Genomic DNA, 27,357 nt, shown 5'->3' on the forward strand with positions numbered 1-27,357 from the left:
GTCGTAGGGCAGGTCTATTTTTACCTCTTTGAGGAGCCTCCACACAGTTTTCCAGAGTGGCTGCACCAGTTCACATTCCCACCAACAGTGCAGGAGGGTTCCCTTTTCTCCACATCCTCTCCAACATTTGTGGCTTCCTGCCTTGTTAATTTTCCCCAATCTCACTGGTGTGAGGTGGGATCTCATTGTGGTTTTGATTTGTATTTCCCTGATGGCCAGTGATGCAGAGCATTTTCTCATGTGCGTGTTGGCCATGGTGTAGGTTTTTTTTGAACTTGTAGAGAAACAGGGAGAGAGAGACAGTTCAGATATTTGCTTCTAATATCACAGGGTTCCTTCTTTAGTTTTTACAAAGTGTTGAAAAATAGAATGGCTTGTTTTCACATATTTTCTGATTGGGTAGTAACTTTCACTGGCCCCAAATAGGGAATTTCGAGCCACTTTATTATTTTTCAAGATTGTTTTGGCTATTTGGAGCCCCTTGCAATTCCATATAAGTTGAAAGATTGGCTTTTCAATTCTTGTGTAAAAGGCTGTTGGAATTTTGATTGGAATTGCATTCAGTCTATAGATTACTTTGAGTAGTATTGACATCTTAATAACATTAAGTCTTCTTATCCATGAGCAGGTGATGTCTTTCTATTTTTTAATGTCTTCTTTAGTTTATTTCAGGAGTTTTTTGTAGTTTTCAGCATGCAAGCCTTTCAACTTCCTTGGTTAGATTTATTTCTAAGTATCTAAGTCTTTTAGTTGCTATTGTAAATAGAATTACTTTCTTGGTTTTCAGATTGTAACTGGTAGTGAACAGAAACACAGCTTATTTTATTTGTTGATCTTTTACTCTGCAACTTTGCTGAATTATTTTACTAGTTCTGGTATCTTTCTTGTAGCTTTATTGAGTTTTCTATAAATCAGATCATGTCATTTGCAAATCAGTATAGTTTTGCCTCTTCCTTTCCAATTTGGATGACTTTTAGTTTCTTTTCTTATCTGGTAGCTCTATCTAGAACTTCCAGTACAATGTTAACCACTAGCATTAAAAGTAGGATCTTTGTCTTGTCCCTGATTTATTTATGTTTTATTTGCAACACCTCACTGGTATAATGCATTAATGCTAATATTGTTTGGCGTGTGTCTTAGTCTGCTGTAAAAAAACAAAAACAAAAACAAATGATATACTGAATAGCTGAAGCAACAAACATTTCTCATAGTTTTGGAGTCAAGAAAATCCAAGATCATGGTTCAGGAGATTTCCTGTTTGGCAAGGGCCTGCTTCCTGGCTCATAGAGAGCCATCTCCTTACTGTGTCCTCACATGGCAGAAGGGGCAAAGGAACTGTTTGAGGTCTCGTTTACAAGGGCACCATCCCACTAATGAGAGGGCTTCATTCTCATGACCCGATCAACTTCCCAGAGCTCACTTCCTAACACAGCCACTTCCTAACACACTTCACAACACACTTGATCATTAAGTTTTCAACATCTGCATTTTGGGGGAACACAAACATTCAGTCCATAATAGGATTTAAAGAAATATTTGTGTGCACATACCATTAAGAGATCGAGATTCAGGGACGCCTGGGTGGCTCAGCAGTTGAGTGTCTGCCTTTGGCCTAGGGCCTGATCCTGGAGTCCTGGGATGAAGTCCCACATCAGTCTCCTTGCATGGAGCCTGCTTCTCCCTCTGCCTGTGTGTCTCTCATGGATAAATAAAAAATCTTAAAAAAAAAAAAAAAAAGGAGATCGAGATTCATGCCCACTATGTAAATTCAGTCTGGTGTTTCTAGGACTATGGAATAAGTCTATACTTTTTTTTTAAAAGATTTTATTTATTTATTCATGACACACACACGGGGGTGGGGGGAGAGAGAGAGAGAGAGACAGACAGACAGACAAGCTCCATGCAGGGAGCCTGATGTGGGACTTGATCCTGAGTCTCCAGGATCACACCCTGAGCTGAAGGTGGTTCTAAACTGCTGAGCCACCCAGGGATCCCCAAGTCTATACTTCTTTTTAGGAGGGTGTAAAGAAAGGGAAATTGACCAGCTTATCTGTGAGAGATCACAACAAACAACCTGGAAGTGACTGAGCTAGAAATTAAAAGCAGGAAAAGTATTTGATAAGCAGGTAGGATCAGAGAACTTGAGGAGCTCATTCTAGGAAAAGAAATATGATGAAAGCTCTAGAGGGCTTATATGGCTTTTTGCTGTAGGATAACTTCCAGCCATTGAAGCTGGCCTGGATTGTAAGGTCAAAGGAGAGACTCTGTGAAGATGACTAGAAACATACAATGCACTACTGAGAAATGTGAATTTTATCTTGGAGGGAATGGGAAAAAAATAAAGACACTTGAGATGGTCTCATGTGGGCAGAACTGAGGCATGGGAAGGGCATCCAAGGCTCCACAGGTATCAGTTGACTGAAAATGGTATCATGTGATGGAAACCTGCGGGGAAACTGAGTGCATTTTGTTCTGAACTGAGTGCACAGTGTTTTCTTTCTTTCTTTCTTTCTTTCTTTCTTTCTTTCTTTCTTTCTTTCTTTCTTTCTTTCTTCTTTCTTTCTTTCTTTCTTTCTTTCTTTCTTTCTTTCTTTCTTTCTTTCTTTCTTTCTTTCTTTCTTTCTTTCTTTTTTAAAGATTTTATTAATTTATTCTTGAGACACACAAAAAGAGGCAGAGACATAGGCAGAGGCTCCTCCTCCTCCCGGTGCAGGAGCCTGATGTGAAACTCTATCCCAGGGATCATGACCTGAGCCAAAGGCAGATGCTCAACCACTGAACCATCCAGGCGTCTCTGCATGGTGTTTTCTAACTTCACAAGCCAAAGGCCCAAAACTGCCAAACCAAACTATGATGTGAATGAAAGTCTTACCTTTCTTTCATGTAGTGAGTCAAACAAGATAAAGGTTAAAGACAGACATAAAGCGGTGCTGTTGACAGCTCTATAAAGTAGGAAAAGACCCACAGCCATTGAGTCTGGGAGAAGATGCTACCAGTTTTATTCCTTCTTCATGTCATGCATCTGATCTGTTTTCCTTCCATGCTTAACAATGATGACCCAAGGGACATGGAAAATTGTGAAAGTTGGAGATCTTCAGAAACCAAGGCCTGTACCTCTAGAACTACAACGTGGGACAAATTTTGAGGATATTTTCTCTGTCTGTACCCCTCTCTCTAGCTCTTCAGATGTTTTAACCTTTGACTCAAGTCAGAGATCTAAAGTCCCCCTGTAGCCTCACTACGTAGACCTGGATCTTTTTTGAAATATTCCATACTCTAAAGTTGCCTCCTTTCTTTGATCCCGGCAATAATGTTGATAATAATACTAAGAATGACAACTGCAACAGGGAATGTTTCATGTTTGCTTACCATGTGTTAGGCAAATTGCTATGATCCGATTAAAGAAATTCAGTCATTATATCAGATACTTCTGCTTATCTTTCCAAATATGAAAAAAAAAAAACCATGTCAGACACATGGTATCTGGCTTTTGAAAGATTCCAGATACCTTCTCTAAGCTTCTTGGTATATGTTACCTTGACTCTTTCTCCTAAAAGCTTCTGATTAGGGCCTTCATCTTTACACAGCTGCAGCCTGATAACGTTATTTCTCTTTCTTCCCCATCCCTTTCCCCTTTCTGTGTGTGTGTGTGTCAGAAAGAGAGAGAGAGAGAGAGAGAGAGAGAGAGAGGTGTAGTGTGAGGGCAGAAACTTTGTTAACCTTAACTCTATTTTTCTCTCTTTGTCATCAATGACCACTCTAGATTTTAGTATTCAAACTTCATTGTTGCTGGTGGATTTGAGATTTCCCCCTTCCTAATATCCTTAGGCATTAATTAATCAGTCAACTTGGTTATCCATTAATTTAATCAAAATATGTATTTAGCACCTCTACCTGCAAAGCACTGAGCACTTACAGGTTGCAAAGACAAAAAAAAAAAAAAAAAAAAAAAGTATGATCTCTTACAGTCTACTCAGAAATGCAGGCACACAAATTAAATTCAACTTGATACAAGAGTTATATAATTAGGGTAAGTCTATTAATATTAGTTTATCCAGGACAGTTTGAGTTTATGTACGTTATTAATAGTTTCTCTTTCACTTGTAATAGTGTTGCAGGTTGAATAGTAAATAATATTACTAAGCTATGCCCAGGGGATTCAAGGAAGACTTCAATGTAAGTGAATAAAAATGAAAAATTTATTTTTTTATTATTTTTTAAATAAAAATTTTAATAGAGAAATTTAGGATAGACTTTGGAGTTAATACTTATGCTTTCAAGAGGCCCAATATATACTAATATTAGACCCCTGATTATTCTTCTACTAAAAATCACTTTCTTTAAGTACCAATCTTTGGTGATGAGTTTGAGAATTGCAGGTTTATTGATTTGTGACTCTTCTTTTATTTCCTAAGTCCTGACATAACAGACAAAAAAATATCCAGTTACTTGCATCTCTAAAGAATGTCAAAATGATCAGCTTTGTGGATAGGGTCTCTCTCTGGTTGCAGCAAGCAGAAGTCCAATATCTGCACTCGATATTGCCTGCTACACTAGGCTACTTGGTCTAGATTGATTTTAAAAATTTACCACCATAAGAACAAAGTCACTGAACAATCATTTAAAAAAAAAGAAAAAAGAAGTGTTTCCTAGATGTTTATACTGAGCCTTGTGTTACCTAAGACTATACAGTTCCAGCCTGATGAACAGTGGCATATGGACATGCCTTCACATGCCTTATCTTTCGGCTCAAAGTTTGATCTACCATAGCCACAGGGTCTATTAATGTGGTAATCCATGCTAGTTGAACAAACCTGGACTTTGACTAAGTGTCCACTAATTTTTTTTAAAGCCTCTTCCTACAAAATGATGCAAACAACCATTCACAAAATTTCACTTTATGGTGTATTAAGAGCTCTCATATAGGCTCTGATTTCACAACTAAGTTGCTTGATAATGATGACGTTATGGCAGGATGAAGAAACACTGTGGGAGTTGTTAATTGTTTGGTAACAAAATAAGCACTGACTACTATATTACAATATCTGTCTCAGAATCTGTTTATTTCAAAAACAAATCACCACTGATGCAATAACTTTTGAGTTAAAAATACACACTGTTAAGGTGATCACATATACCCAAAGGGGTTTCCAATCTACAGTTGTTCTGCTACTTATTAGTATTTAGTGGAAGTACTTTAATCTCAGCATTGTCAGGAGGTTGGAGAAAGGACTAGCATGGGATTCAAAGCTCTCTGTTTGGGGCTGTTTTGTGCTCTCTTTGCCTCTCATTTGTATATCTCCCTACCAGATGACATTGAAGAGTACTGGAAAGTAGTGGCCTTAGCTACAACTGCTAAAACCTTCACATTTATGGTAAGATTAACATTTTTTTTTCTTTCTTGATATTGTAATGCCTTGTTGACTAAAAATCTGTGCTTGTGAACTTTTTAGTAATTGCTGTTTTTTAAATAACCATCGCTTCTTTGTTAGAAGACATCAATTACATAAATTTAACTAAATAAAACTTGCTGCATCTACATCTGAGCAAACAGAGATAGAATTCTTGCTTCCGAAGAGTTTATATCTAACTGTAAAGATTGTGTATATTGTGTTATGTGTAAGTAGTATTGTTAAAGGGAGAAGCTTTGAAGTTTACTTGATAACTTGTGTTTGAGTTATATTTGACACATTTGAGGTTCTGGTTGTTTTACTTATATATATTATACAAATAAATAGTATAGGTGTTTGTAGCTACTTGATGTTAATTTAGGGCTCTATTTCAATGTTTCCATTGCCTATTTTTAATTTTAAATTGCTAGGTTTCAGAGATTGTCTGACTTGAAATATATGAGGTTGATTATGAATTTGAGCTAAAATAGCTCCTTGGTAAAGGCAAGATATGGTTAGAAGCTAGCATTTTTGAGCTTTTAGAATATATAGGGTTTCTATAATATATACCTCTGTGCATCCCCCATCCCATCTTCTGATTATTTATACCCATTCACAGAGGAAGAAAAAGTTCAGAGGAGCTCCTGCAGCTAGAAAGGGACACCTTCAGAATTTGAACCCACAAAAGCCTCATTTCAAAGCTCACACTCTTTCTGCAGAACGAAAAGGCTCCCAAGAGGGTTCTTGTATAGTCAGTCAGTGATAGTCTAAGAGGCTGGTCTAGAAAAATGGGTGCAGATTTGGCTTTGACATTTCCTGGCTGCAATTTAAGAGCTTTTGTATACATTCTCATCACCAAAGTATAGGCATTAGGTGTTCTCTAAGACCCTGTCATAACTTAAACTCTGGGAAATAACTGTAGGAATAAAGGCTGTTTAATGCACTATTTATTGACCATGTAATTATTAAGGTTCTTCTTTTGAATAAACTGTCCATTGACACATCACAAAGATCCTAGAAAAGTTGTCAGAAATACCGGAAGAGCTTTCTTCAGTGATCTCAAATGTGAGATTTGAGGGACAGGGAGTGGGGGTAAAGGACACAAATCTATTTGGAGTTGAAAACCAGGGCATTTAAATAATTAGTAGTGCGGTCATAAGACAACATTTAAAATTTCAGATTAAATAAAGTGAACCATAAAGAAGAAAAATGCAACATGCCTACAAAACAAAAAGAAAAGAAAAAGGTGGTACAAGACTTGGACATTTTTCAGACAAGAATTTTTACAATTAGGATATCATTACAACTGGCATCAAAAAAAAATGCCAGTAAACTGAAAGCTTTTGAATGACCAGTTACTAATCTAAAATATAGAATATGTGTGATTTTCAACAGGATTATGGAATAAGATCCATGCAGTATTGTTTGGAAATAATTGTTACAAACATTCTATTTGCTTATTTTGTTTGTTTCTTTTTTCTTTTCTCTTCACGTGCTTTTGATGTTACTTAAGGATGAAAATGGTCAATGTTGTTTTGCTTTACAGGGTATGTGTATTGAACATATGGGTATTATAAAATATGAAGAGCTTGTTTCCATGTTATTCAGACTGGATGAAACCCAACCAGTTTCAGATGAGAATGTCACAGTGATGGATACAGAATTTGCTGGCGTTCCAGTGCGTGTGTACTTGCCAAAGAGAAAGTCAGACGCCCCAAGACGAGCTGTAATCTATATTCACGGTGGTGCATTTTGTTTTGGAAGCTTCAGTAAGTTAATCATATGAGGAAAAACTACAACCAGCTGTGTATTTTTGATATAAGAACTGTTTCATATATGAATACTTATATGTACAATAGGTATAAGTGTAGCTGTAAGTATTAGATATCCCATAGAGAGATAGACACAGACATATGTTTGGCAAAAAAAAAAAAAATGACATGGAGATTATTTCAGTTTTGGTTTGGTTTGGTTTTGCTAAGCGTTTTCTTATCAGCTTTTATATTGCATAGCTCATATCAGATGAAAGTAGGATATGAATGAGTCAACTAATAAACTAATACAACTTGTTTTCTTTGGGATCAGAATATATTTGGGAGCAGAAACATTGAAAGGATGAGATGTTTTAAATGATAAATCAGAGTCATACATTGTTGGTTGCTACAAGGTCGAATTTGCAGTTGCTGATAACAGTAATGCCAACAGTGATGAAGCTTAGAATGGTAGCTAGTCCTGATTCTTAAAGGTAAACACAAAATGGACCTATGGTATAATAAATTCTCCTGATGAAGTCTAGTTTCCCTATTTACCTTTGGTGATCATTCTAAGAGGCATATATAGCAGATCCAAAACAGAAAACAGGAATGTATTTTGTTTTATGGAACTTTGGAAAACTCTGTGATACAATGGTGCTCATACATAAGGAGTCACTATTCTATTTAATTAAAAAATGAATAGAATTGAGGAAAAGATAAACAGGTAACAAATAATTTTTTTAATATTTTGCCTTTCTCTAAGCCTCATTTGGTTCTCTCTTTTTTTAAAAAAGATTTTATTTATTCATTTGAGTCAGAGACAGAGAGAGAGAGCAGGCACATGAGCAGGGGCAGAGGCAGAGAGAGAGGGAGAAGCAGACTCTCCACTGAGCAGGGAGCCCGACAAGAGGTTTGATCCCAGGACCCCAGGATCATGACCTGAGCCAAAGGCAGACGCTTAACAACCCAGATGCCCCAGAACATGCTCCTCAGTGTAATTAAACAGTCTCTTTCATTTTCGCTTCCCATTTCTATGCCCTGTAGGCTCTAGTCCTTCCCTATCCTCTTATTTTCCCACCTTTAATTAATTCTTTGATCTCTACAATCCACTACATTTGCTGAAGACTAGTCTTTTCTTTTTGACATGCAGTGGTCCTCCCTTTCTCTCTGACAAAGTATCTCCTAGATTTCCTCTGCCATTCCTTGTTTTCTCATCTTTCTCTCTTGTCTCTCATCTCAAAACAAGGCAGGGGTGCCCAGGTGGCTCGGTTGGTTAGGCTTCCAACTCTTGGTTTCAGCTCAGGTCCTGATCTCAGAGTCATGAGATCAAGACCCACATTGGGCTCTGTGCTCATCTTGGAGTGTGCTTGTCCCTCTTCCTCCCCCTGCTTATGCTTTCTCTCTCTCTCTCTCACAAATACATACATACATACAATCTTTAAAAACAAACCAAAGAAAGTAAGAGATTTTCCATATTTACTCTTCATAAATATTCTTGTCTCCCAGAATTCTCTCCCTACCTTTGGGTTTCGATTCTACACACTCTCTTTTCTAATCCCTTCTCTTCTTCTGCTGACATCCAGTCCTGAATCTGCTTGTCTGATAGTATTCCTGAGTCCTGGACCCATATATACAAATATCGCTTAGACATTTACATACTGGACAAACCACAGACATTTCAGCTCAATAGGACCATACACAATTTATTGTCTTATGTCCAAATGGCTTCAGAAAACAAAAAAAGAAAAACCCACCATCCATCTAAACCAATACCTGAAAGCTCTCAGTAAATAGCAGTTATGGTTAATTATTTACAGTTCTTTGATACTCACATCAAATTACCATATCCTATTTATTCCACTTCTGAACTTCCATTTTGACTTCCTTAACACAACTTAGTACCTCATGATCTTTTACATATATTCCTTTTGATGTCTCTGTCTGTCTCTTTCCTGCTCAATCTTAGTTCATTTTCTACACTTAGTGTGCTGGATCTTTCTAACGTGCAAATATGGTTATATGATTTATTTGACTAAACTCTTCAGTGACTTTCATCATATATCTAGACTATTAGCATATTGTTCAGATTTCCAGGTTCTTACATTTTTAACTTTTCTTACTAACGCTACCCTTCATAATTTTGTTTCAACCATACTAAGCTATATTTAGTTCCCAAACTCTCTGTGAATTCTTATTTTGATCTCTGGTATGCTTTTCTAGAATATCCTTCCTATCTTATTTTAAGAAAACTTCTGCTTACCCTTTTATGTTCAGATAAAGTATCATTTGGTAGGTAAGGGTGTGTGTATGTGTGTATGTAGTCTCTCTGGCTTTTTTTTTTTTCCTTGAACGAGTAGGCAAAGAAGTAGGCAAAGGAGCAGGAGAAGCAGTAGGCAAAGAGCAGGCAAAGCAGGAGAAGCAGTAGGCAAAGGAGCAGGAGAAGCAGCAGACTTCCCGCTGAGCGTGGAGTCTGACAGGGCCTTGATCATGGATCCTGAGATCATGACCCAAGCCCACGGCAGATGCTAAACTGACTGAGTCATCCAGGTGCCCCTAGTCTTCCCTGGCTTTAAAAGGTTTTAGTAATGTTGCTATGGGGCCCATTGCAGCATGTGTTTACCTGATGGCAACAATCATTTTTGTTTTGTTTTGTTTTATAATTGTGTTGAGTGCTCAGTTAGCATCTCTCCAGGAAGTAGAATCACCTCTTTGCATCTACCAAAGCATTTTCCATACAATGAATGTTTAAAAAATAAATGTCTTGAGAAAAAAAATATACTAAATGACTAAAAGGAAATTCTGCGGTTGTTCTCTAGAGGGATTATTAGTCAAAATGTTTTCCCAGTACTGTTATATCTTTTTCACCTCCTTAATCTTTTCAACAAATTAGATTTCACTTGTAATTTAATTTATATCAGACATTAGGGTAGTTGGAATACTTTGCTTCCTTTATAAAATACATTATAAGATATTATAAGATATATAAGAAGATAAATACCAATTTGACCTCATTTTTCTCTAAAGAGATGTATTAGTGCCATTAGAGCTTTTATAAAGTCTATGAAATATCCAAGTATCCATATATATATATTTTACCTGGAACTTCAATGAGCACAAGAGAAATGCTCACAGATGGGAAAAATACTTTGTTGGAAACATACTTAGAAGTGCTTCTGAATATCAGATTGATTACCCCTTCATTGACATATGCAATGATTGTGATCCATAATTCCTAAAAATATGTGAATTATTATTCAGGACACACATTCCAATTTCTTGCTCAGCTGAATTTCAGTTGTGTATTTTTTCTGGTCTTGGCTTTATATTTGCACATTATTTGTTTGTAGATTGAGAAACTTTCTATTTTGTGACAGGTCAGGACTAGACATTTTAACTATTGTCTGGTATTTATAAATTTCAATTTCCTTTCTTTGTTTCCCAGGCTTCCTATTTTTTTTTCCTCCATTAGACTTGCTGAAAACTAAGAAGCATAAGAAAATATTTCTTTAGTAGATTTTTTTTTTTTACATAGAACTGTGGTTGTTGTTTTTGACATCTATCCTATTATCTTTTTGTTTCTATCTGGGTTCTTCAAGTGATATAAATTCAATAATTGGACATAGAAGAAAGAAAAATATGAACCAACAAATTTTATCAGGAAATATAGTGAGTTAAGACAGCTGGAGATAAAGAATGGGAAACAAAACACTTAAACTGACTTTATTGTAAGATAAGTGAAAAGTATTGGGAAATAAAAAATAAAGACAGGTTTGAAATAAATCACTGAGGGGCTTTCAGAGGGTTCTTGTACATTTTGGTGTTCATCTACCCATGGCTTCGTCTTGCAAATCATCAACTAAATCTTTAATGAAAACATTATTTTTCTACCTACAAGACTCGCTGACTTACTTTTCTGTTTTCATGGTATTCACTCCCAGTATTTAATTAGTTTTTAATTTGAAGTTTTGTTAATGTGCAGGAAGCATCTTGGAAAAGTCTGGAATTTGATCACAGCTCTAGAATTTTCTGAATTTCTAGGGTCATGTAGTAACTAAAGTAATAGCAGATGTAGCAGATGTCATAGAGTTGACAATGTTTTGTGGCCAGGGCATTGGGAAATTGGATTTGGAAGTACCTGGGATGAGATATGTGTGTGTACTGTGGAGATGAATGATGGTTTGTGTGCCATGTGTGACAAAATGGATATGTACATTTAAGTCCACATACTGACTTGCCAGAGGCTCTCCCAAAATTTAGTTGTTTTTCCTTAAGACTCTGTCTCAGATACTAAGGTTATTGCAACATTTTATAATGTGGCGTACTAAAAGAATTTGGAGATTCAAAGAACCATATTACTGAGTGCTGTGGTTTTAGAGAATCAGTACATCTATTATTTCTCCCCTGAATTCTGAGCCACTTGAAGATCATACACAAGATTCGAGTGAGTGACCGTCAAAGCATAACCATTATTTCCAAAGAAGGTTTTGGAGAATGTGTATTTAGGTATTATGACACTCTTGAGTTAGATTAACTCATCTGTAGTGGCTGGCCCTGTTGATCAATCACGCACCTCCTTATGAAACTTGCTGCCTGAAGGAACAAGCAGAATAAAATGCAACAAGCCACAGAAGGTTCTCAGGGGTCAGGCTCCTTGTGTATAGGTAGCAGATGGAAAGAGAAAAATTAGAATGGGCTTAGCCTAGTTTCTCTTCCTCAAAACCACCACTCTGCCTAGACATCCTTCCATCTCTGGAGACAGTGCCTGAGAAGAAACTCCTGCAGAGTGTTTCATGCCGATTCTGGTCCCTCTGCATAGAAATGGGGTGGAAAATATAAGTTCCTATATAACACACCCAAATCGCATTTCTTTCCAAGTTCATAGCTATAAGCATTTCTGTTGCTGTTTAATTACAGAGAGTACTTTGACATTTATTTTTTCATTTCAGAAAATGCGGGTTTTGACTCCCTGAACAGATGGACTGCAAACAAACTCGATTCCATTGTTGTAGGAGTGGAGTAAGAGACTGATTTTCTTTGGTTACTGTGATTTTTTGCCTTTATCAAGTAGAGGTTTGATTTCCAAATCAAGTCAACTATACTCAGATATAATTTTTAAAAAATTAATCTATTTTATTTGTCACCATTGCAACATAGATCATTCCCCAAAAGAATCCAGTATCTCATATTCTTCTTGGATTATGTGAATCTCTGAGTGACATTCTTGAGTGAGCATTTGTGGAAACACTGTTGCTTTAGATGTGTAGAATTCAGGTCCCAATTTGTATATCAGGTAACAGTTAGATAGAAATAAATGAGTTTTTACACATTTGGGATGGTAGGTTGTGTTTGGGTTGGCAAAAAAAATATTTTGTTATAATTATTATTTAGAGTAATGTGGGAGATAAAGATTGGGATCAGCTAAGAATCTTGAGCCACTCTCAGGAAAAATGATCTTATGTTCTGGATTTTGCTAGAAAATATCAGAATGTCTCAGGACAGTTCTTATTTTCTTAGAATGGTACAGTATAAATTTCTGAAGCTGACATCCCCAAGAGTAATTTTTTTCTTACCCCTCTCCCCTAGTCCACAGTAACAAAAACATACTTAGAGAATTCCAATCTAATAGTTCTTAGAGGCTATAGTACATTGGTTTTTTGCTTTGTTTTGTTTTTGTAGCTAGGAAGCTATGAATGCTCAGAGAGACAACTAAAGTGACAATTTGATCACCAAAAGAGTGATCATCAATGTTGTCATTTTGGCCACTTTCAGTACCTACAGTTCCTATTTTCTTTTTTTTTTTTTTTAAAGATTTTATTTATTTATTCATGAGAGAGAGAGAGAGAGGCAGAGACACAGGCAGAGGGAGAAGCAAACTCCATGCAGGGAGCCTGATGTAGGACTCGTTCCTGGGTCTCTAGGATCAGGCCCTTGGCCAAAGGCAAACACTCAACCAGTGAGCCTGGGCTGAGCCACCCAGGCATTCCTACACTTCCTATTTTCAAGGGTACTTCTAATTTATAATACGAGGACATTACATTTTTTTCTTTTTTTACCTCTATAGCACTTTTTTTTTTAAGATTTTATTTATTAGAGAGGGAGCATGAGCTGGGTGGGAGAGGCAGAGACAGACTCTGCACTGAACAGGGAGCCTGATATGGGGCTTGATTATGGAACCCTGAGATCATGACCTGATCCAAAGCCAGACTCTTAACCAACTGAGCCACCCAGACACCCCTTACCTTCATAGCTTTTGAAGTAATCTAAACCTTCTCACTCTAAATCTATTTTAATATAGTGATATGTTTGTGTCTGGCATATATATCCCATTAAATCCTTATAATTTGTGTTGTTCTTTGCCCTAAAAAAGTCTAAATCTACTGCATTGAAAGTAATAGATACCAACATCTTTGGGATGTGTTTAACCTATACTTTGTTTAGGACTTTCTAAATATATTTATGATAAAATTTTAAGTATTATCTCATCATTTAATATTAAATACAAATTTTTAATTCTGAAGAGCAAAAAGAAAAAGTCCTGATAGATAATAGCTAATAGAATTATTCTATTTTTACTGCTCCACATATAGAGGGGAAAAAGCCACATATATCCATCAAAATAATGGTGTGTTAGTTTGCTTTGTGAATGTATTAGAAACAAGCAACCTCCCTGGCATATTTAAAATATTATTTATACTTCAAAATTTTCATCTAAAATCAACCCTGGGCATTATCCATAGTGAGGTCTGTACATTGTAAGCATGTAGAATTTTTACCTAAGTGACCTTGAAAAAATATAACATTTTGCCTAGAATATTCTCTTAGATCTGCTGCCTTCAAAAGTCCATGGTGCTTTTTTAATGTTTGGATCATCAGTTACATTGAGAAGATGATAGAAGTTGTAGAGTATCTCCGATCCAAAATGTGCTCGGACTCAAAATTATGTTACAGTTTAGAGAGTTCATAATATCCCCTACTCCTCACATACAATGCTATCCAGGGACCTTAGACACAAGGTTGAAAACCTTTATACCAATTCTAATTTTTTTCAAAGAATAAGGAGCCAGTGGAAAAATTCAGGTTTGATATTTGGAAGATTAAACAACAGAGACTGGTGTTAAATTGCATTTATTTGGTATTTAAAAGCTACTTGGAAAGATCTAACCATAAATGGTACTTTAAAATGAAATTTTTTTTAAGTTATAGATTAGCTCCTCAACACCACTTTCCAGTTCAGTTTGAAGATTGCCTCGCTGCAGTCAAGTTTTTTCTCCAAGATGAAATTCTTGAAAAATACGGAGTAGATCCTGCACGAATCTGTATTTCAGGAGACAGTTCTGGGGCCGGTTTGGCAACAGGAGTGACTCAACAGGTATGTTTTATTTATCTTTATCCTGAGAGGTTGAGTTTAAAACTCATTTTTTTTTCTTATACAGATAACCAGTTCTTCCAGCAACATATGTTGAAAAGAGCATCCTTTCTCATTGGATTACAGTGATGCTTGAGTCTAAAATCAATTGACCATAATGTGACTATTTCCGAACCCTCTCTTCTGTTCCATTGGTACTACTTTGACTTCAGCTTTGTTCTTTCTTCAAAATTATTTCGACTACTCTAAATCTTTTCCACCAAAATGTTGGGATATCTTGCTAATTTCTAAAATAGAAAGGCTAATTGTATTTTGATTGGTATTGCGTTGAATCTATAGATTTGAGGATAATATTGATACTGATATAATAATAATATAATATTAATACTTCCAATTAAAGCACATGGTATAGCTCATATTTTATTTAGATCCTCTTCAATTTCCTCAATACTATTTTACTTTTTCAGTGTAGATATCTTACAAATCTTGTTTCAATTTATTCCTGAGTTATATTGGAAAATTTTCACGTAAAATAGTATTTTTCAAACATTTCTTTGACAGTATATAGAAATACATTTGATTTTCACATTGGCCTTTTACAATCATATCTTTATAAGTTCCACTTATAAATTACAGTATTTTTAAAAACATTTTCTAGAATTTTCTACATAATCTTATCTTCCACTACTAGAGATAGTTTTAATTCCTTCTTTCCACCCTTTATACTTTTCTTAATTGGTGCACTGGCTAGGGCTTTCAGGATGATATTGAATACAGTTGTCTTACTCTGATAGCTTAGGAGGAAATCTGAAGAGGAAATCGCTCAATATTTCACTAATAAATATGATGTTAACTGAAGGCTTTTCATAGTTGGCTTTTGTTGATTGAAGAAGTCCTTTCTATTCCTAGTTTGCAGATGGTGTTTGCACAAATAGGTATTAAATTTGCTAATTTTTAAAAGATATCTATCTATCTATCTATCTATCTATCTATCTATCTATCTATCTATTTATTTATTTGAGAGAGAGAGAGAGAGAGAGAGAGAGAGAGAGATCTCCAGTGAGTAAACAGGCTGGGGAGGAGCAGAATGGGAGGGAAAGGGACAGGACAAGCAGACTCCATGCTGAGCATTAAGCACCCTGAGTTCAGGACCTGAGCTGAAACCAGGAGTTGGATGCTTAACTGACTAAGCCACCCAGGTACCCCCAATTTCCTAAATGTTTTTAATGCATCTATTGATGCATGACTGTGAAACACACATGACTGTGTGATTTCTTTCCCTTATTCTTTTAACATGGTAAGTTATGTGAATTGACTTTCAGATGTAAAATTATGCTTACATTCCAGACATGAGCCTCACTTGGTCATGATGACAAATTTTTATATATTACTGGTTTCCATTTGCTAAAATGAAAGATTTGAGGGATTGATACCTTTTTTTTTTTTTAAGTTCTTTGTCACAGCCTCATTCAATCATTTGGGAAGCATTCCAACTTCTCTCTTTTTTTTTTTTTTTTCAGAATACCTAATAATAAATTTATTTGTTCTTTAAAGGAGAAGAATGGTGAGGAAAGCAGAAAGCTCACAGCTGAAATCAGAAATCACAACATAAATTCATCATTTGTTCAAATGACAGTTGCTTAAAGTCAAACTTTTAGAGGACTCTGAAGGAGGGAATAAATTAGGTCATTTCCAGGATGTGATTGTAGAGAATTCAGACACAGGCTAGTTACACAAGTCAATTAGTCACCTATGTTTCTTGAGCCCAAGTCTCCAAGGATTGGCAGCTTCTTCATTCATGACACCAAAGCTTGATGTTAGGTACACAAAGAGACACTCATAAGAATTGTGTGTGGGTTTGTCCTCACTCAAAATTTGGGGGACTAATTCAGGGCACTGGGAGGGGCCCCTGTGAGCTGAGAGGGAATTTGCAGAGATGTTCCAATGAGTTGCTGCTATTGGGAAAAAGAGGTGAGGGGCCCACTGGAATGGTATTGGGAGAGCTCCCCTGTGGGGCCAGGGGCCATCCCAGGAACAGAATGACAGGAGCAGACCTTTGGTTGGATTGGGCCATGTAGGCCACGTGAGGGGAGCACTTGATGTCTGCCTCCTTTGGGCTGTGAGGCTTGGAGGTGGTGAACTGCAGGACTGCTGTTTCCAGAAGTCATCCACAGGAAGCAGAGGTGGGGGGAAGGGAGTGCTATGTTGATGTCATCAATGCTCACAAAGGCTTCTTTAAGGGTTTGGTGCATTTGAAACATCTCATCTCAGTGCTGAGCCTGCTCAGCAGGTTCCTCCATCAGAGTATTTTGGTCCTCTAAAGAATATAACTGTGCTAAGAGCTCTGAAGTTATAAATGCTTTAACACTATTGAGTATAAGGTATATTTTCACTTTTGGAATTTGATGTCATCACATGTTGGGAGGGCAGATATGTAGAAGTCTACTAGGTTATGAAAGGTCCTCACTTGTCTCTCCACTTGTGCATCCATGGAAAAGATTTCTGCTTGACTAGCCTCATTATTTGCAGTTGAAGATTCATAAGCACAAACTTCAGTTCTTAGTAGGGAGGTCTTCCAGCTGCCTACATCCTCCAGTGAATCACAGGCCAGCTCAAGAGAGCAACAATCTTTGTATACATTCTTTTGTTCTTTATTAAAGAGTTGAAACATGTATTTGCTAGACAAAAAGTCCACACCCCAAACTTCCAGGTTTCCCAGGAGAAGTGTATACTTCTTTTCTTTTTCCTTGTCATCTTTGTATGAGGACAAACTCAGTGGTAAGGACAAACCAATATCCTTTAGAGCCTCCCTGCATGATGCCAGTGATGCTGGTGGCTAGCTACTCCCTGCACATTACCCTAATTTCCATTTGTATTTTTCTTGCTAACTTGACTGCTCCTCTGCTGAGCTGAGCATTTGCAAAGTTAATAAAATCTTCCTGTTTGGCGTTGATGTAGGAGACTTGGGTGTCAATCAATAGCAGTATCTGATGCTTTGTCTTGACTTGTTGCTGTCAAATGTGGTTAGCAACAAGCCTTTCCATTTCCTCTCAGGGTCTGGGAACGTTTGCCATTTTGAGGGGTATCTTGACAGTGTTGATTAATTTTTGTGTTACCAGATCTACACTCTTCAAGGAAGGCCCTCTCAGCTATGCAATTCATCTTTTGACTATTTCTTGGACTGCCATGTCTATAGAAAACAACCCTGTCCTGATACAGTGTATGTTTTTGATTGCATAGGATATTCCTCTTCACAATTCTTTCTCATTGAACTCGATCTTTACAATCTTCAAAGAAAAGCCTTCATAAAAATACAATTGATTTTAGCACTTCTCGAGAGTTCCAGAGTATCCACTTGATCCCCTAACCCTTTAATTCTCTTCTCAGAGTCTGCAGCAAATTGTTGATCTACCTGTAGCAATGCTTTGGTCTTCCTGGTAGGGTCTTCTGGCTTGAAGTTTTTTTAGGTTTCTACTTTGTGTTGTGTGGAAAGCAACTGTCCTTATCATTTCTTCCTGAAGTTTGGCAGAGTATCTCAAATGTGGTTGGTATTTTGCTGATTAAGGGGCTTCTGCAGGTATGGGGTCTCCATGTGATCAGCAATATGTTTGTGAGCTGGGTGTGAGAGAAGCAAATTCTTGTCTGTCAATATGGCAGCCTTTATGTCCTTCTTCCTATCCGTGTCCTTTTTTTTAAATTGAAGTTTGATTTGCCAACATACAGTAGTATAACACCCAGTGCTCATCCCATCATGTGCCCCCCTCAGTGCCCGTTACCCAGTCACCCCATCTCCCCCACTCACCTCCCCTTCTGCAACCCTTTGTTTCCCAGAGTTAGGAGTCTCTCATGATTTGTCACCTTCTCTAATTTTTCCCCTTCAGTTCCCCTCCTTTGCCTCTCACTATTTCTTATATTCCCTGTATGAGTGAAACCATATGATGTTCTTTTAGCTTCTGTTTACCCTCTCACGTAACCCCTGTGAAGAGGCAGTATCTTATTTTCTAGGACACCCCTGGCATCTCTTTCTTCATCTGTAAGGTCTAGTTTGGTGATGATTCCGGGGGTTCTCAGACCTTGAGGATCAACATCTTTAGCTAGCTTCGGTGATTTGAGTTTATAAGGTTAATATTGGCTAGGGCAACAGCCAAAGTCAGCTCTCCTGAATGATGAACTGCCTAATTATTTCTCTGATTGGATACTCACTATCTGGTGACTGATCTCCTGTGAGCATTTTAGTTACTCTAGATAGGTTGATAAAAGTTAGATTTAACACAAGCAGGGAATAGATTATCTTCCCAAATTTCCATGAAACCTGCAATATCCCTCTTTTTTTAAAAAAATTATTTCCTTTTAAGAATAAAAATAAAATACTCAAGTTAGACTACTTACAGGAAAATTATATTCACACACATATTATTTTATATATACACATATACAAGTATATATGTACATACATATGAGCATGTACATATACCTATGCATATATACTTCTCTGTATTACCACATACATTTACAAAGCCCTCCTGTAGAGCCAGAATGGCAATTGTTAGCAAGGCTTCACCTTTAATCTTCACCCTGGGCTTCCCTTCAGCCCAAGATGTTTCACTTTAATCCCCTTCATGTTTAGAGTTCAATATACATTTTCTTAGGGGAAAAAAAAATAAAAGAGAATTTCATTACCAAAAAGAAAAGTTGCAGACCATTAGACTTGTTGATTCCTGAGGCCTCTTCTGACCTGAACTAATTTTCTGTGTATTTGAAATAATATATCACTTATTTGAAAGATCTTGCTGGGATAGGGTGGGAAGTGTGGTGGAATGAAAATTGCAGACTATCCCCTTTTTTACATTATTAATTGCTATGATACATCATATAGAAATGTAATCTTTTTTTTTAAGATTTTATTTATTTATTTGACAGAAAGAGAGAGAGAGAGAGAGCACAAGCAGGGGAGCATCAGGCAGAGGGAGAAGCGGGTTTCTTGCTGAACAGGGAGCCCGATGCAGGGCTTGATCCCAGGACTCCGGGATCATGGCCTGAGCTGAAGGTAGGCGCTTAACCAGCTGAGCTCCCCAGGTGCCCCTAGCAATCTAATCTTGAATTTCACCTAAAACTGGTTTTATGGACTTAGAAATTCTGAAAGCTATCCAGTAATTACCGAATCAAGAAGCACCTTGCTACACCTCTAATTTCTGTTTACATATTGTAATATTTCCCAGGCTTAGTAAATGAGGAAAGCTTTTGAAATGAAGACAGGTATAGTCCTAGAGATTCATCAAGATGTGAAGACCTCTCATTGCTTTCCAGCAGGGCAATCCTAAATATTAACATAGCCACCAAAACCAGATGCAATTCTCAGTAAAATCTGTGGACAGTACAAGTTGTCTTACAGTGAATTAAAATTTGACATTATTCCTTTCTTTGAATTAGATAATTAAACAAGAATATAGTATCTGTTTAACTTGCTGATATATCTGATCAAAGAGATTATTACAACTGAAAATGCTGTGTCAGAACTCAATAAGCTAAGATGACATAAAAAAAAAAGTGACTTCCTTTACACTTTCTTGTTTATTTTTATGATCATACTTTAAGCTACTTATTCACAGTCTGCTAAACTTCCTATGTGAGTTATATTTTAATCCAAAAGTTTTATTCCCCATACTAGGTTGGTTCTTTATCTGGGTCATCAAAATCAACTTTTACTTTGTAAATATTATAAACCTTTTTCCCCCCAAAGTCTCATGACCTTGTGCTTAATAATATGTTAAAGATTGATGGCCTGAAAAACTCAGTTTCAATAAGAATCTATCACTGAGAGATCAATATTGTTCTGTACTCTGAGAAAACTGCAAGAGGATATATTCAACTTGTTTTTCCAGTATACCAAAAAAGAAAAAAAAAACACATATAGAATTCACAATATAAAAAGCTGGTCTCATGGATTAAGAAGTCAAATAGTTTCTTCTATAATTTTGTTTTGTGGACTTTGTCTATTTTTCAATTATGTTTTAATTATTGAAAAGGAAATGAAGACATTTCTCCTGAAGACTTTCTGGCAATATCACATAATGTGTCCTAAAATCACTAAAGTTGATGCCCAGTCACAAGGATCTGAATAATCACTACAATCAAGGAAACTTTTCTGGACATAGTCCCTTAATTTTTAATTTAAAGGAGCAAATATTAAAAATTTAATCATAGCATTTAAATGCAATTTCATCACCATCTCATCAAACTTAATTTTAAAATAACTTATGCCTTATTTTTATTTATTCAAGTCATAAACATCTTCTTAATTTGAGAAAATAATATGGATAAATCCTTAAGGAGGAAAGCAAGTTGATTATTTTGGGCTTTTTGAAGGATTCTATATTAATCCATTTGGGCTGCTCAAAAATAATAGCAGATACTGTGTTACTTATAAACCATAGAAATTTATCTGTCACAGTTCTGGAGGCTGGAAGTCTGATATCAGGGCACCAGGATGGTCTGATGAGGGCCCTCTTCCAGGTTGCGAGCTTCTCATTATATCCTCATGTGGTGGAAAGGGCAAGCTAACTCTCTGAGCCTTCTTTTATAAGTGTGTTCATCCCATTCAGGAAGGTTACACTCCAGTGACCTAAATACCTTCCAGACACCCCACTGACTAATACCATCACCTTGGTCATTAGATTTTTCAAAATATGAACTTGGAAGAACATAAACATTCGGACTATAGCAGGCCCCACATGGGAGTTCTCCAACTCCCAGTGTCGTTGGAACATGAGCCCTAGAATGAGACCAGAAGGCCTCTCATATCAGAATTCCTTCATAATGGTTCATTGTTCCCACAAATACTCACTGGCTGTCTGTGTATTGGTGAAATTGGGTGTGAGGTAGGATGGGGGGTGGTCAATGAAAAGGAAAATTAGTGGGAGGAACAATCACAGTTGCTGTGGAACTGGGTTTACCTGGTTGAAAATAGTAGATCTGCTAAGTTTGGTGAATAAGACTTAGTATTAGTGATGTAGGAATTCTACGTATAAGTTAATATTTTGCACACATCTCTCCTTCTGTGGATGACAGGCAATGGATAAGTTGCTGTGGACATGCAGGACTTTGAATAACACACATCCAGACCAGGGAGGAGATAGTAAGGACCCTTGCAAAACCAGTGACTGGTTTGAAAAGGGCAGTGGATAATGAGGGACTCAGGAACTCTTGTATGTGCCCTTGGCAGGAAGAACCTACTATTTTCTAGGAAAGCGCCAAGCCTTAATAGATGGTCTTTGGGCATCTGGGGAAAGGGAGAGAATTCAGTAATGCTTCACACTATCTGGAGCAGGTCTTATGTCAGATATAAGTATCTGACAGACAACTGCTCTGAATGGGCTTTAAAGCCATTGAGTCCGTAGACTGATACTGGCCTCGGTGCACAGGGCATAAAGTCATGAAGCATCTTTTCTCTGACTTTGCTATCAGCTACCACTCAGCCACCAGTCCCAACTCATAGGGGTTGGTTGTAATGAAATGTTCAACATGTAGTATTAAAAAAAGCAGAGAAATGAATAAATCAATAAATCTCTTAAGAGGACACTATCCTTAGAACCAGAAATCACAGGATGTAAGAAGCAGTAAGAGACATATAACAAGTAGGTTTCATGTAGGAGTGAAAATAGCTCTGACCCACGTGTCACTCCAAGCTTTTTAGCATGATGAGAAGTCTTTTATGAACTGGTTCCAAATTTTGTTCCCAAATATGCAGACTTAGGAGATCAGTCTTTACCATGGTGGCAATAAACTACTTTCATGATAGTCCTATCAGTGGCATGAACTGTAACTTGAAAAACCAGTTAGAGATTCAAATTGCATGGTTTAGTAAAAGAAGGGCAGAGGGAATAGTTTATATGTGGGAGAATTAATTCTATTTTAGTTTTCATGAATTTAGGATTAATGGTACTTAAGTATAAAAGGGAAGTTCAAATGCATCCTATCCATTGTGTTCTCCTTGAAATACTGTTAATTATTGAAAAGGATTAAGAATAAGGATGGACTTTGTTGAGCACATTCCATAGCCTTTTACTGAGTTACCAAAGGTCTTTCTTATACTGAAAAATAAAAATTTAAACGGACAATTCAAGAAACATTACCAGTGTTTAAACCTCAACAAGCAAGACATGTTCTCTCAATTTTTTTTTGACTTTGTATTTTCATTCTTGTTCTTTTCAAAGTAATAATAGTGTCCTGAGATAAATGTCTTATACGTTTTCTACAGTCAGGTACATATGAGTTGCAGTTAGGTCCATATGAAATGAGAAATACATATCCATTCATGTAAGAATCGCTTTTCTGTTAAAGGACGGTCCACTCAGGGCTTTTGGTAGTAATGTTTATGGATCAGTATCAATGCTCATTTGCACTTTTGCCCTCTGATTAGCTAGTTGTCTTTGAGTCCATATGGGTCTAAGAAGGAAAGAACAGAGCTATAGATAATTCAATAATTCAGTGTTATTGTTGGGACCTATTTGTTATATGTCTCTTACTGCTTCTTACAGCCTCTGATTTCTGATTCTAAGGATAGTGTCCTCTTCAGAGCATTATAAACCGAGCAGCAATATTGATTTATTCATTTCTCTGCCTTTTCTATACTATATTGAACATTTCAGTATTTTCGACTCAGTAAGAGATACAATGATAAGTTAGATATTATCAGCGCTTGTGGAACTCAAAATCCAGCAGAAAGATCCATTATGTATATTTTTGTAATATAAGGGGAAAATGATCATTGACCTGAAAGAGGTAGAGAGCTTTTTGGAAGTTGGGAGGAGATTAGAGAAAGAGAAGTGAACTTTGGTCGGGTACTCACAGGCATAATCATACATATGTGACTATAAATGTACATAAAACGTGTAGAAAACATCTGAGAAGATTCATACCAGACTGATAACAGGGAAAAATTGCCAAAGTTGGAGAATCTGACCAGCAGGTGCTCTTTCAATATAATGAAGGGGGTTAACTTTGAAATGAGCTTCAAAGGATGACAGAGAGATGGGAAGCGGCAGTGAATGGCCAAGCAACAAATGATGTAATGGGGACATAGAGGTGGTAAGTGGTGTCACTTTTGTGGGAAAACTTATTTCATCTGACATTCCAGAGAGGACAGTGAGAGCCAGATAAGGGTGTTGGTAGGTTCCTTTTTGCCCTCTCCCTGTGTATATGGTGCTGTTTGTTTCTTTGTCTAGGTTTGGGATTTTGGCAGTGGGATGTTAATGGTGGACTATTGCTCAGTAAATCATCGACCTGAGGGCACTTGGGAGAGACTTAGAAGTTTCATTCAGAAAACACTGTTTTGGCTCATTTTCATTCTAAACTTGTGAAGCCTCTAGCACTTTGGGAAAGCATCCTGGAGGTGATAGGATACAATGTCCCTTTCTGAGGTACCTCTCAGAGTTCAGTTTTTTCACTCTTTTGGGTTTAGCTGGCTGCTGTGGTAAAAGATTGACTTGTAGGTACATAGGACTGGATCCTGAGGTGTGTTGCACTTAGGGCAGCAGCAGGTTTTTTCATTTGTCCAGATGCCATTGTCTCTGATGCCATGCTCTAGCTGAGATACTTGCTCCCTGGAGTTATTTCAAAGTTTTTCCTATGGTCCACAGGGTCATAGGTGAACCTCAGGACACCCTTCACCTCTGGAAAGGGCTTCTGGGACACCTGGGTGGCTCAGTGATTGAGAATCTACCTTCAGCTTAGGTTGTGATCCCAGGGTCCCAGAATGTGAAGTCCTGCATCAGGCTCCGCACAGGGCAGCCTGCCTCCCCCTCTGCCTATGTCTCTGCCTCTGTCTGTGTGTCTCTCATGAGTAAATAAAATCTTAGGAAGAAAGCAAAAGAAAAAAGGGCTCCTTGTCAAATATTACACATTTTCTCCTTGCATGTCAAACTGTAAATATCAACAAGTTTTTTTAAAAAATCAATTTTATCCCTTTGTTTTCCAAGTATTACCATTTTTTCAGAAGGTAAGTTACCTATTAACTGGCTTTTTTTTTCTTTTTCTTTTTGTCTGTGTACTTTTGCACTTAAATATATTTCTTAAAATGTACAATTGGGAACATACTTAATAGCCATCCCTTTGTTTTCCAAGTATTACCATTTTTTCAGAAGGTAAGTTACCTATTAACTGGCTTTTTTTTTTCTTTTTCTTTTTGTCTGTGTACTTTTGCACTTACATATATTTCTTAAAATGTACAGTTGGGAACATACTTAATAGCCAAATAATATTATTTTAAACTTTAAAAAGTTTTAAAATATTTTCATTTTAATATTTTTAATTTTAATTTTTAAACTTTAAGATAAAGATAAAATATTATTTAGTAATTACATCTATTTCTTCTATTCACTGTGGTTTTTTTTGAGTCAGGAATTTTTACAAACTTATATATACTGTCAATTTCCCCAGGAAGACACTACTTGGGTTATTTGTATTGGTGATTTTTGACAAAAACATCATTATATGTATATATCTCCCTCTCCCCCATCCCTCTATTTTTTTCTCCTTTGCCCACTGTACTGGACTCCTTTTATGTACCAACCCAACTGACAATAAACCATCAATTTGCTAAAGCAACTCTAGGAGGGTTTATGCTGTTAGTGGTTATGAAGCCACTACTGTCACAACTACTACCTCTGTCACTACCTCAGATTGAGGAGCTCACTGTTTCCATTGTTCCCAGTCTCTCAAATTGCTCTTGGGTACAGCCCATATGTCTATTTTTAAAAAAAATTTGTAGATATATAATTTATATATAACATTAGTTTCAGATGTACAGCATGATAACTAGGTGTTTGTACATATTGCAAACTGGCAGCACAGTAAATGTAGTTAACATCTATTATCATGTATGACTACAAACTGTATTTCTTGTGATAAGAACTTGTAAGATTTACTATCTTCACAGCATTCAAATATACAAACTTTGAATAATTGACTCTAGTCACCATGTTATACATTACATCCCCAGGACTTACTCATTTTGTAACTGAGAGTTTGTATCTTCTCCCTTTCTCGCACACGTAACCGACATTTTTAAAACTTTACTGTTGAAATGAGTTTGACATTTTTTTCATGCCACTGAAAGACATTATAAATATTGTGAAAATAGCTATAATATCACATCAATTTGTATAGATTTATCATGAGATTGCTTAAATTATTAAATTCCTTCCTCGTGGTGTTTCAGAGGTCTTTGCTTATAGGACATCATTATGTTTTTTCAGGTCCAGACTGACACTGGATTTAAACATAAAATCAAGATACAAGCTTTACTTTACCCTGCCTTACAGATAATTGATTCTTATCTGCCATCTCACCAAGAAAATGAGCATGGTATAATTCTACCAAGGGACTTGGCCATAAAACTTGTGAGTTTATATCTCACCAAGGATGAAACATTTGTCGAGGCGATGAGAAGAAATGAACATATGCCTCAGGAATCAAGACATCTGTTTCAGTTTGTTAATTGGAGCACTCTTTTACCCGAGAAGTATAGGAAGGGTTATGTTTATACTGAACCAATTCTTGGAAAACATAATTTTTCATTTCCAGGACTTATGGATATTAGAGTATCACCCTTGCTAGCCAATGATTCCCTGTTACAGAATTTGCCACCAACCTATATTCTTACCTGTCAATATGATATTGTGAGGGATGATGGACTTATGTATGTTTCAAGACTTCAAAATGTTGGAGTTCAAGTTACTCATGACCATATTGAGAATGGAATCCATGCAGCTTTATCATTTATGACACCACCACTGTATTTACATGTAGGTCTCAGGATAAGAGATATGTATATTAGTTGGCTAGATAAGAATTTATAAATATGCATGGCATATACATATTTATAAATATTTATATACTTGGCCATCAGGTAACAGATTGTAATTTGTGATTTCTTTGTAGTTGTAGTGTCAAGAAGAATGTCATTTGTGTTATCTGAATCTAGATTTAAGTTAGTTATAACAGTTACTGTATGTCCTTGAACTGGTTGATTTTTCTGATCACAGAATCTGCATGTGTAAAATGCATTTAATCCCTTCATTTATAATTGATTATGATTATGTTGATCCCAGTAGGGACCAGCACCTATTAAAGTTGAGAAATAAGAATGGTTACTCGCAAGTTAGACAAGATTGTTTCCAGGCAGACGCAGAAAATACAATAGTGAGTGGGAAGAGGAAAAATTAAAAAAACAAAGTATGAGGTAATTTGATTACTTTTCTGTGTTGTAACATATTACTACAAATCTAATGGCTTAACACAACAGAAGTATTTTCTCTTAAGTGTCCTGGGGCGGGGGGGGGGGGGGGGGGGGTGTCACAAAATCAAGCTGCCACCAAGAGCCACACTTCCTCTGGAGACTGTAGATGAGGCTGTTTGCCTCTTTCATCTGCCAGTATTCCTTGGTGTAGCCAGATTATTTTATCTTGAAAGTTAGCATCTTCAAATCTTTCTCTGCTCCATCTTTACATGGCCTCCTCTGCCTCCCTTTTAGAAAGATACATTTGTTTGCATTTAGGGTCCACCAAAGTAATCCAACGTAACATCCCCATCTCAAGATCCTTATTTAATTACATTTGCAAATACCTGTATTTTTCCCCATGTAAAGTATCATTTATAGGAACTAGAATTTAGATATCTTTTGGAAGATCATTTTTTTTTCACATTTTCTGTCAGATGTTACATTTTAAAAAGGCAACAGATCAACATTATAATTCATCTTAATCTAAATATGTACTCAACAGTGTAGCCCAGCTCAGTATAGAGTGAACAGTTTTTTTTAAACTGTCAAATATGTCATTTCAAAATA

General features: G+C 36.6%; 1 protein-coding gene and 1 pseudogene across 1 annotated transcript; one reads left to right on the forward strand and one right to left on the reverse strand.

Moving 5' to 3' along the window:
• The first annotated feature begins 5,237 nt into the window (after positions 1 to 5,237).
• Positions 5,238 to 26,372, forward strand: AADACL2 (arylacetamide deacetylase like 2). The gene is made up of 5 exons (XM_041734493.1): positions 5,238 to 5,375; positions 6,937 to 7,159; positions 12,091 to 12,160; positions 14,342 to 14,513; positions 25,766 to 26,372. Exons 1-5 carry the CDS (start codon positions 5,238 to 5,240, stop codon positions 26,366 to 26,368), a joined length of 1,206 nt encoding a protein of 401 aa, XP_041590427.1. The 3' UTR covers positions 26,369 to 26,372.
• LOC121479023 lies at positions 16,394 to 25,572 on the reverse strand (annotated as a pseudogene).
• Positions 26,373 to 27,357: the final 985 nt, after the last annotated feature.

This window comes from Vulpes lagopus, chromosome 19 (genome assembly GCF_018345385.1).
Source record: "Vulpes lagopus strain Blue_001 chromosome 19, ASM1834538v1, whole genome shotgun sequence".
In the NCBI taxonomy this organism is placed as follows: Eukaryota; Metazoa; Chordata; class Mammalia; order Carnivora; family Canidae; genus Vulpes; species Vulpes lagopus.

Coding starts and splice junctions, on each gene's coding strand:
- AADACL2 (XM_041734493.1), top strand. CDS start 5,238: ATGGGATTCAAAGCTCTCTGTTTGGGGCTGTTTTGTGCTCTCTTTGCC. Junction 7,160..12,090: donor ATTTTGTTTTGGAAGCTTCA/GTAAGTTAATCA, acceptor TTTTCATTTCAG/AAAATGCGGGTTTTGACTCC. Junction 14,514..25,765: donor CAACAGGAGTGACTCAACAG/GTATGTTTTATT, acceptor ATGTTTTTTCAG/GTCCAGACTGACACTGGATT.